General features: G+C 41.9%; 1 protein-coding gene across 1 annotated transcript; it reads right to left on the bottom strand.

Annotated features, from left to right (window-relative positions):
* Nucleotides 1–867: 867 nt before the first annotated feature.
* On the bottom strand, nt 868–9117 carry FAM89A (family with sequence similarity 89 member A). The gene is made up of 2 exons (XM_033144244.1): nt 8659–9117; nt 868–1957 (listed from the first exon to the last, which is right to left on the bottom strand). Exons 1-2 carry the CDS (start codon nt 8926–8928, stop codon nt 1799–1801), a joined length of 429 nt encoding a protein of 142 aa, XP_033000135.1. The 5' UTR covers nt 8929–9117; the 3' UTR covers nt 868–1798.
* Nucleotides 9118–11291: the final 2174 nt, after the last annotated feature.

Genomic DNA, 11291 nt, shown 5'->3' with positions numbered 1-11291 from the left:
GTTACGTAAGTGCATTGCTGCTTGGGCTCCACTTCTTTGCTGTGTGAATTGTGCCCCAAAACAATGCTTGTGTAAAGCATGAAGGAGATTCAGACCACTGTCTGCAGGTAGCCCTGGGGACATGTTGCTACCCAAGTTACTGATGGATTGGGGACACTGTGGTGTCTGCAATACAAGAATCTGCACTAGGGCTGTGCCTTTATTACAAATTCATTGGTTGCATCCATATGCGGGCACTGTCACCAACAAAGGCCCTACTTGGTGGCGATTCCAGGGTCACTAGTTAAACTAGCTATTCAAGCGTTCATGCTGCTATGTATTTTGTGTACATGGTGGAAAGCCAAAGCCAAGCAAATTCCACCAACTTTACACATAGGAAGAATTTCTAAGTTACAGCCAGATTAAAATAACTACACTTAAGTCCCATTGCAACTGACTCACTCTGTATCTAGTCTCACAGGTGACCATCCTGGTATGGTTGTACCTTGGTTCTCAAACAGAATGTGTTCCCGGAGTCCGTTTGACTCCCGGAACCATTCGAAAACCAAACTGCGGCTTCTGATTGGCCGTGGGAGCGTCCTGCAGCCAATCGGAAGCCACACTGGATGTTCGACTTCCAAAAATCATTCAAAAACTGGAATACTCACTTCTAGGTTTCGATTGTTTGGGAGCCAAGGCGTTTGATATCCAAGGTACGACTTTACTGGTTTCCTGAAAATTCCTTCATGGAAGCACCCTCTGTGCAAAACCTGAAAACATGACTGAGGTGGCAGTTACTGTTTTATTTGTGAAGGGGGCAGGTTTGGCTGAACTTAGATAATTTTACTTACATGTATTTACATACACACACCATGTTTGGTATAAAGTTTAATAAATTACAGGTCAAGCTTGAGTTTTCTGTTACAATAGTATAAAAAAGCGGCATAGAATAACCTACAAATAATTTGTACACATCCTTTGGATTTATAAGATAAAAAGTTCACAGCTCTCTTCCAAGCATTAAGGAGTATAAAATACTGCTGTTGGTCTCAATTTGTGTGAAATTTACTTTATATTACTATTCACTGAATAAGCAATCTAATTACACTTATATAAGCTTGCAATAAGGAAGACCCATTTGCTTTCACTGTATTTGTGTAAAAATATACCAAGTGTTACAAAACTTTAAATTGATTGGATTAAAATAGCTAAAACTTATGTGAGTGAAAGAGTGAACTGGATCACTGGGGAAAGAATCCTAACATCTGTAAACTTTGGGATAGGAAAAAATATGGTAAGAGGCTTTTAGAAGTGTATCTGAGATTTTGAAAAGTCTATCTAATACAGTACTGGAGAAGGTACATGTTGGTCCTCATTGCTTTGAATTTTTAACAAAACTTTTTTTAAAAAGTCAAAACATCAGTTCAAAGACTATTCAAATGTTTACAAAATACATATATAATTATAACTACTAATGTTTTACATGTCAGAACACTCCAGATGTCATTTCTTCCTTGCATCATCCCAAGCAACAGTTAATAGAAAGTTATTTTCCAACATGTGCAAACTGGAAACACCCAGTTCACAAATTATACTGACATGGCCTGTCAAACATGCTTGAGGACGCCTTAAAATTTGTCGCACATGGCTTTCCTTAAAGGAGGATTCACACAATGTGTAACTTGGGTTGACAGCATGCCAGAAATAAATGGGCTGCAAAGTAGCAGAGCGTCTTTTCTTCAGCACAAGGCAGGAATGCACTTTAAGTTCCAATTAGACGCCGATGATCTCAGCTCTACTCCAGGGAACGGCTGTGTTCTTAGAAATATTCCTCCTCTTCATCAAAAAAGCCATTTTCCAGAGCATATGCACAGTCTGCACTTGATACAGCTTGGCAGGCACCTTTATATTCTTGAATTGATTCATAAAGGGAGTATAGTTGACATAACAATGACATATCTAGCTGCCGGAGACCAACCTTGTAGAAGAGAACACACACACATATATTAGTATTTATAGCTTAATTTTACTTCTAAAATGCTGGTGCTTGCACATTTTGCTCCCCACAATGACTTCACCCAGAAGATCAGTGTTGTACCTGACAATTACACAATATGAGCAGGATAATTAAATTACTTGGGAGATTCCACCCTGCCGAAGTAAGGAAGAAACAGCTGTGGGGGAAGCTGGAGTATGCAGGAAGCAGCGTGGCAAAACATTCCTGGTGCTTAAGTCATGTTACCATGCCCTCTTTAATAGCAGACGATCTGTGTAACCATAGGCTGATGCTGCATTAAGGGGAAACCAGATGTGATGAGCACAGACCTGTGTCAGAAGTGGGTCACTGCCAATTTCTTATCAAGTAGGGAAATAAATAGTTTAAGGTGTACCTTGGGCTGGTGGGAGAAGGGGGACTGAAACTCCCTCCTTTTTGTGTTTTACTCCCCTGGGGAAAGGTTCTAGTCAGTGTGTCCCTATTGGAGAGAAGCAACTTCGTGAGAAAGAAAGCATGAATTGAGGAGACATTCAGTGTTCTCTCCCCCACCCCTGGATATGCTTTGAATTCTACTCCATAGGAAATCAACAGAACCAAATTCTGACAAACTGGTGCAGGGATGACTGCGGCATCAGGCCCAGGCTCCGCACTTCCATTTGATTGGTTGGGGGAGGGGTTGTCTCTAGCCCTTGTGGAATGAAAATAATGAAGCAAAGTGTGTAGGTACCATTCAAAGCAATCGCTTTGTGAGATATGATACTATTCCTGCCTTTCAGTGTTTCTTTTTTTTTTTTTACCCAATGCATGAAACAGAGCTCTGATTGACAAGTGCTCTTGAGAAATTAAGGGTCGATGGGAAAAGACTTCCACATTCATTTTGTAGCCGTCTTGCGGTCTTTCTTCTTTAGTACTTGTATGACTCAACTGTTCTCCAGGGACTGACTGGTTCATTCTGGGGCTGCCTGTTCATCTTCCTTGGTCAATAAGTAGTTGTTGCACAAAGAAAATAATTGAGAAATCCAGGATTTTAGCATAGCTGTGATTGGGCAACAACATGCCTACCCCAAAGCAAAAAGTACCAGCAAAAAAGGAGTCCATTCTCTTTTGAACTCTAGTTTATTTTTTCCCTGAGTATGCAAACATTAAAAAATCCTACCAATGCAAATATAAATACAACCCATCATTACTCTATCCATATTGCTTTGGGGGGAGGGTGTGGTGAGGTTGGGAAAGTGTGGGTTATGGCATCCTTGCAAAAATAAAGTCGTGTTGCTGTGCTGATAGTGCTTGGACAGCGGGGAGGTAGAAGATAATACTGTATGACAACCCTGCAGTGTAGTTCAGTGTTTTCTAATCTCTTAAAAGTGTGTGCCTCTGTTTTTACAGAAATGAAGCTGGGGAGGTGTAGCAGCAACATGGAAGGTGATTGCTTTTCCACTCATGGGGGGATTCTTGAGAGCAAGGTGCTACACTTAAATGAATATATTCATGTCAAGGGATCAACTGCTCCTTTTTGCTTAAAAAGAAGAAAAGATGGCTGTTTCACCTTGACTGGTAATATTGTTGTAGTTTTTACTAGGTATAAATAAATAGCTGTAACATATGCTCTTAAAAGACACTCCTCCTTTAAAACAATGTAATCTTTACCCAAGAATAGGCATCTGAACCAAAATAACTGTAAATTTAAAATCTCTTGTGACCCCACCACCAACCAGCTGAAACACCATGTCTGGTCTTGTACTGAGTGAGGTATTACTAGCCTAAGATTAATTGATGACAGATATACAGTAACATAAGTAGTTTACAAATCATGGAACATGAGTTCCTTGCATGGTTTAGGGTTAGCATGGAGGGAGAACTGAGCTTTTGTGCCTTTAACAGCTATGTGGCAAGCAGCAATTTAACAGGTTATGCCTTTCCTTATATAGAAATCCAGAACTCGCCCATCTCCTTTCCCTACACCCCCCTATCTGTTCTGGGGGTTCCCAAAGCAAATTTGGGGAGTGGGGAAGGGGAAAAGAAAGGGGAAAATATTTGCACTAATGGAAGCAGTCAGCTGGATACGACCCATTCTGTTGGACAGACATGTTATTCCTGTATGGCCCCCGATTTATCTTATGGTCCTCCACCCCACAAAAGAGAATACAAATTTGCGTATGACACAAAGTGTATGCAAATGTATGCCCTCTTTTGCAAGCAAGGCAAAATACATAATCCACATGGGCCCAGAAAATCCAGGGGGGGGCATGTCTGCCCCTTGAAGAACACTCAGTTTGATGCTTGATTGCTATGACACTTGTGGAGGGCAGCCAGCTATTACAACAATTCCATCCTATTTACTCCCAGCTTTTCACACAAGCATTTTAAAAGAGAGCATTCTGCTCCATCAGAATCTGGGTAGCTTAAAGAAAGGACAGGAATGAAGTACAAAGCCAGGTTGTTCTGAACGCTTAAATTCTTGAATTAAATACAGAAACTGCCCAAGGTATAACAAGAGTCTTTGAGCATTTTACAGAACTTCTTTCAGGGCTTACTTCATCATATATTACCTGCCTCCTTCCTTCCTACACAGTAATGGAGAGTTGAATGAATGTGGAAGACAAGAGTACTTTGTATTATTCTGCACTATGCCATGAATGTTCTTTTAATATATTTAACTTTTTGGTCCATAGGACTTCTGTTTTTCAGCCATATAATAATAATACCTTTATTGTCAATGTACAACCTGCGTACAATGCAACAACCTTTATCTTATACGGGCAGCTTTTCACAAGTACATTTAGGAAAATAATATGAATATAATCAAACACCTCACCACATTTATTCTTGCCTTTCACACAACTCATGCCAGGCTTCCCCCCGCCCCCTGAAGTAAAGAAAGAAAAGCAGCATAGGCATTGCATTGTCAAAGATCATAGCACATTATTTTATTCTGCCTTTCAAAAATGATATTAGTACAAGAAATTAAGCTTGCTTTTCTTCCCTTAAGGTGGATCTAGTGATGACTTCTCATTTGCCCTTCGAAGTAAAACACTCACCTCCCACTAACATGCAACGCTAGCCATGTTACAGTTCAACTAGTTATTCATAAGGAAAACAGAAATGAATCATAGGTAAACAACAACTGCAGGTATTTGTGGGGGTGGCAAGATTAAGAATTATAAGTAAAAGTGGGCGAAGGATGAGCAAGACAAATATGCAGGCTAGGTATCATCAGAAAAGCAATCTAAACAATTGGGTTTATATCTCTTACCAGAACATACAATTTCATTTTCTATCCAAAAGATACAAGTAAGATTTATGGTGGAGGGTGTGATACCATCTAATTAGGGTTTGTTTGTTTTTTACCTTTGAGATATAATCTCAACATTAAATAGAAACCACACAGCCAGGCTCCAGATTCCATAAATACACCTCCTGACTAGGAAAGGCATTAGTGAAGTCAGGAATATCTACAGTTTCAAACTGTAGTACACAAACTTACAGTAATAAGCTATGCACCATGTACTGCAGATGAAAGGGGTGTCAAAATACCAGTCGGACTCTTTGCACTAGCTGATGATAAACAGTGGTGATGGGGATTGACACTGGCATAGCACCAGGCTCATGAGGTGCAATTCCACCAGCACAGTGATAAAAAATGGGCAGCGTGTCAGGAGGAGGAACAACAGGTTTTCGAATCTTTCCCAAGCTTGGCTGTGTGTAAATTAAAAACATTCCAACTGAAGCTAATGGAGAGCTAAAATCCACTGTCCCAGCTCTTCTTACTGTGTTTACACAGCCACCACCTGGTATCTTCATTCCTCCTACCATGCAAAGTATCTCTTTTCTTTCTCACAAAGGCACTCTTTCCCCATCAGGGGCTGAACGGTTGCCAAGGGGAGGCCAAAGGTTCACCATGCAAAAGTGAGGCTGGGTGATATGCCAGGAATGCCCATCCTTCCTGTATGTTTTCCTGTGCAAAGGCTGATCTCCAGCCAATGTGCATGGTGCAAGCGTACCTGCAGGGATCCCAGTTATGGGATTTGGACTGGACGCACCAGAGTGGTTCATAGTGATAAGGGCACTCTAGTATGTGTTTGCCTCTCTGCATCTTACCTGTGGTTGGGCAAGGTGATATTGATGTTTCACCATCACCACACATGATTTCTTCCTTGTGCAGCTAACCTGAGGGTGTCATTAGCATGCCACATTATGATCACTGTTATGAATGGAGGACATGTGTAAGAGAAGGTGTCTGACTCTAATACTCTATTTTAAAGTGATACTTTGCTGTTTTCTGAAGGGAGTTTACAGGATCCTAACTTACAGTGCTCTATACGTACTACACATATGGCCCAAGCTAGACAATGCTATGATGCTTTCATGTTCTATTTCCAAGGACCATGTGCAGATTGACAGCAGCACTATCCCACAAGTACTGCAAAGAGAAAATACCTTTTAATCACATCTTAAAATAGCCAGATTTAGAGTGATCACACGCTGTGCGTATTCATGAGCTGACATCCTAATTCTATGAAAACTTGTCAACCATTGCAGCTTCCTTCCTACAGCAGGAAAAAGATAGCTCCAGATTACTTAATCAGGGGTGTGCCAGACAGGCATAGATATCTGCTGCCTTTGGAAGTTTCATGTTACGGATCCAAAGGAAAAGTTTTGCTTACCTAATAATTCAGTCAGGTTTTACTAAGGGCAATGTTGCTTGTTTAACCTGAAGCTTTTGTCTCATTAAAGGCATATGTGTACCACTTAAAATGGGAAAACCTTTTAGATTGTGGGTTTTGCAAAAGCTGTTCTGGGACAATGAAAGGATTCATTCTTAACTTGATTTATAGGTTTATAAGACAAAAAGCCATACTTGATATTCAAAATGAAACTAGCCTACACTTTGTTTGCTTACATGATCTACTAGTGTAACAATATTTGAAGCACTTCAGTTTTTAGTTGCATTTAAAAACCAATGTGAATCTGCTGCTGTAAGCAATCTGCTGCACAGCCCAAGTACCAATCCTGTGCAAAGTAAAAGCCAATTAAGCCAATTAACCTACATTTCAGAAGACAAGTCAAAGGTGGGAAAGAAGCAGCCTGCCTACTAGAAGTCACATTCCACTTTCTGAAACAGAACAAAACACTTCTAATCCAAATAGTGAATATAAAGAACAGGTGTGTGCTTGTACAATATGCAAATATGATTAGAGGAGCGCAGAATGAAAAATGAGTTCTAACTAAAAGAATTTGTAGAGGAACTGAAAGAATGAACATCATTTTTAGAGGAAATAACTTTTAAGTACTGTACTTTATTTTAGAAGGAAATAAAGGGAGGACAGAATGAGAAAAGAGTTTTAAAGGGGAAGATAATAGTGACATACTTCAGATGCTATCGAGGTTTTGTTTTTGAGTTTGCCAAACTTTTGAGTTTCTTTTTGTTTTTCTCTCTCGCATGAGGAATGTTTCAGTCACAATCCCTAGATAGGTCTTGCATCCATTAACTGCAACTTGGGTAACCATCACAGGCTGAGGCCCAAAGAATTGCACAACTATCTCTGTGCATCCTTTGGGTTTGTCATTTTAGAATGGCAGCCACCACCCCACCACCCTTTACCTCCTGGAAATTCTCCATTTGAACTCCTCAGTTTCACAACTGTTCAAAGGGTAAATAAATAAATATAAAAATTCCACAGGGTCTGCCCAAGGTCTTCAGCACAGCTAAGGTAGCCATAGTGATTAATAAGCAAAACACATTCCAGTTTCCACCTTTATCGCTTTTAAATCTATCTAAAATAGATTTTTAAATCTTTATCCCTTAAAAATGTGTATATACAGCCTTTCGGACCTAAGAGGGAGCCCAAAATGCAATTTACAAGAATTAAAAACTCTACAACTAAAAACACTATTAAAGTAAGAAGAGAGCAAAAAAAAATGAGTCTGCAACAGGTAAACAGTAAGGGCTTGGTGGGAAAGTGTCTTACTGCACAATCCTAACCATATCTCCCCAGAATTGAATGGTGCTTCTTGATGGGCATACCCAGGTTTTTTGTGGGGGGGGGAGCAGAACCTCAGTTATTTATTTTTATTGATTGGGGGGAGCCGCCCCCCTAGCCACACCCAGTGTTTAGGGGTACTCTCATTTCCCTATTCATATTGAAATACTGCCCCTCAATGAGGCCAAACTTAGATCCACAAAGTGTTTAGGGGGTATGCGTATCCCTGTGTATCCCCAGGGGGGGAAAGCACTGGCCACACCCATGTACTTACTCACAGGCAAGGGGACTTAGGACTTGCCCCCTCAGCTGTCCACGTAAAAGAGGCCAATCTCACTTCCTTTGGGAAGCAGATCCAGCAGCTGGGCTGCTGCCGCCTCTTGCTATCGCAGTAGAGAAGAGCATTTGCCATTTTTGCGCAAGGAGCGAGCTGGGATGAAAACTCGAATCCTGCATGCCACAAACAAAAGGTTTCCTTTCCACCGTGTGCAATCGTACCGGCATGCACGCGAGGGGAGCAGAAGTCGCCAACAGCCTCCCGGCGCCTGCAAACGCGCCGGAATTGAACTCTGCACGCGCTCAGACTGAGGCGATGTGCTCGTGCCAGGTCCCGGGACTCAAAATGAGCAGTTTATAAAGGGGGTGGGGCGGAATAAAAAGCACAAACACGCGAAAAAAAGCAAAAAACTCGCGGGTGCTCACCATCTCTCTCCGCAGCAAGGCCAAAGCGGCGTCCAGGTTGGGAGGCTTGGGCGGCCGCGGGGATCCCCTTCCCCCTCCGCCGCCTCCGCTGCGGCTCAGCTCGTCCTGGATGCGGGACTTCTGCGCGTAGAGCCGCTCCAGGTCCCGCCAGCGCCCGCCTGCTCCGCCGGGGCCGATCCCGCTTGAAGAATTCAACAAGCCGCTCAGGCTCTTCGGCAGAGGAGGCAACCCAGACCCGCCGCCGCCTCCTGGCAGCCCCGACCCACTCATGGCATCCGGCGGGGCAAGGCGGCCAGCCGGTCACCTCAGCCCAGCTGAGCTAAGTCTGCCGCGAAGAAAACAAGAGCCGCCTCCGCCTCCTTCCCTCGCAGAGAAAGGCTCTCTTCTGTTCGGCTCTGCTCGAGGCCCGCCTCCCTTCTGCCGGCCCCGCTCGGCCCGCCCTCGCAACAGGGACAGGGCGTGAAAGGGAGAAAGAGGCGGGCTCAGGGCGGGCGGAGATGAGCGGCCGAGAAGAAGGCACAATAGACGCAAAATGGTACCCGAAACACTTCTGAGAGTGCGCGGCGGCGGCGGCGGCGGCGATGCCCGGGAGGGGTTCGCTTTCTTCAGCTAGTCATAAAGCGGAGGAAAGAGGAAGGGGGATTATTCGGGGCTGCTGAAAAGGAATAGCTTAGCAAGAGAGTGCAGTTTAAAAAAAGAAGGGAAAGGCAGTTTGGTCCAAGGTAAATTAAGAGCTGTCGTAAATAAATAAATAAGGCAGTTTGTTCTAAGGCAGGGGTTCCAAACCTTTTTTTTTTTTGGCCATGCCTCACCTAAGCATCTCTAAAATCCTGATCCCCCCCGCGACATACAATTCTTACTATTCAAAAAGTGAACTGTTCACGTGGAGGAAACCTAAAAGGCCATTAACTGTTAATAATTCATTCTCGAATTGCCCCCCTTAAAAATCAAATTGCCCCCATGTGGGGCCTGTGCCCCACGTTAGGAATCACGGGTCTGAGGTAAATTAAGAGCTGTGAGGGCGGGGAATGTGAATGTGAAATCTTTTCTTACTATTATTTGTTACGTTTCAACAAGGTGGCTCACGTGTTGTTTTTTATTGCTTAAAAAAATACCCACAGTAAGGACAAAATAAAATAATATATAGGGCAACCTTCCTTAACCTTCACACCCTCAAGATAATTTGGACTAGAAACTCATCTGATCCAGCCACATCTGCAGGGCACCAGGTTGGGGAAGATTAATCTCTAAGGTGTTATCCTGTGCAGGGATAGCAGCTCTTTCTCTTCAGCAGAGGGGCATGCAACACTGATAAAAAAATTCTTCAGTTGGGCATATCTGAGGTAAATCAAAAGGGGATGAGGGGAGGAATATAAATTAGATGTAATGGTACCAAAAACACATGAAGGTGGTAAGTGAGTAGCTACTTTCCTTTAGCAAGGATTCCTTTAGAAGTTGGGATGGGGGGGGGGAGAAATAAAATAAAACAGGTGTTGCCTGTGTGCATATGGGTAATGTTATATATGCATTATACCTTGAGTATTGATCTGTGAATAAATAAACAATACATTAAAAACTAATATAAATAAATAATCAAACAAACCAACCAAACAAATAATGCTAAATGAATGAATGAATGGTACTGGGAGAAAGAGGATTATTCCAAGCTGACTGTTCCATTAGAAGGGAGTGTTTGAAGCAGGGCATGCTGTGGGTAAGAAATTAAAGTATGTTGCCTTTGACAAAGCAACATGCAGTGTTCCAACTAAAATTGTAGAAGAGAAGCATTTACATCTGCTTCAGGGAAATAAAAGGGCAAGTGGGACTCTGAATCGTTCAGTTGTAAGTGTGTGAAGCAGGACCCAACTTTCTTTCTTTTCTTTTAAAGATATCATGTTGCATCATCTACCACGTGGACACTGTCACATTTGCTGACTAATCCCACAATTAGGATGTGAGAAACTTCCTTATAAATTAGACTGAGCCATGCCATTGTTCTACTAGCCAAGGACTGCCTAATTTGGCAGCAGCTGTCCAAGGAAAGGCAAGTGAAAAGATCTGTATACTGTATTATTTAAAGTACCGGTAGTTGAATGTGGTACCATGTCATCCAAGTTTAATTTGTTTACGTTTGGCCCTGTTTTTCTACTTGAAATTCCCTAGCCTATTTAAAGGGGGGAAATTATTAAACATGGGAATTCTGAAATAAAAAGGTATTAAGAAAAGATCTCAACAGAAAAGGAAAGGGACCTAGTATATCTTTATGAAGCCTTTCCACTATTTTGGCATCACCACTGCAAAAGCTTTTTAAATTGTTAGCTGAAATTGTTTTTAATTTGCTGTGTTGCTTTAAAATCTTTAAAATGTAAACTGTAATATGATAAAATTCAAAAATACATTTTACTTTATCTTACAACAAATAATTTTGGATTAGGTCACTGAAAGCAATCCCAGAGACAACAGTGTCAATGTTCAGTCACAGGAAACAAAGGAAACAGGATTTCAATGACACATTTGGAGCCCAGATGTTTTGACGCATGAAATAGATAAAAGTTCAGGAAACTCTTTTCTAGGCTGAGTAAAATATGCATGCAGCAATAGTACTTTCATAACTGGGCATTTCAGTGTACCTA

The sequence above is a fragment of the Lacerta agilis genome, chromosome 3 (genome assembly GCF_009819535.1).
Source record: "Lacerta agilis isolate rLacAgi1 chromosome 3, rLacAgi1.pri, whole genome shotgun sequence".
Taxonomy (NCBI): domain Eukaryota; kingdom Metazoa; phylum Chordata; class Lepidosauria; order Squamata; family Lacertidae; genus Lacerta; species Lacerta agilis.
The sequence above is the reverse complement of the archived record's forward strand: the minus strand, read 5'-3'. Positions and strand labels throughout refer to the sequence as shown.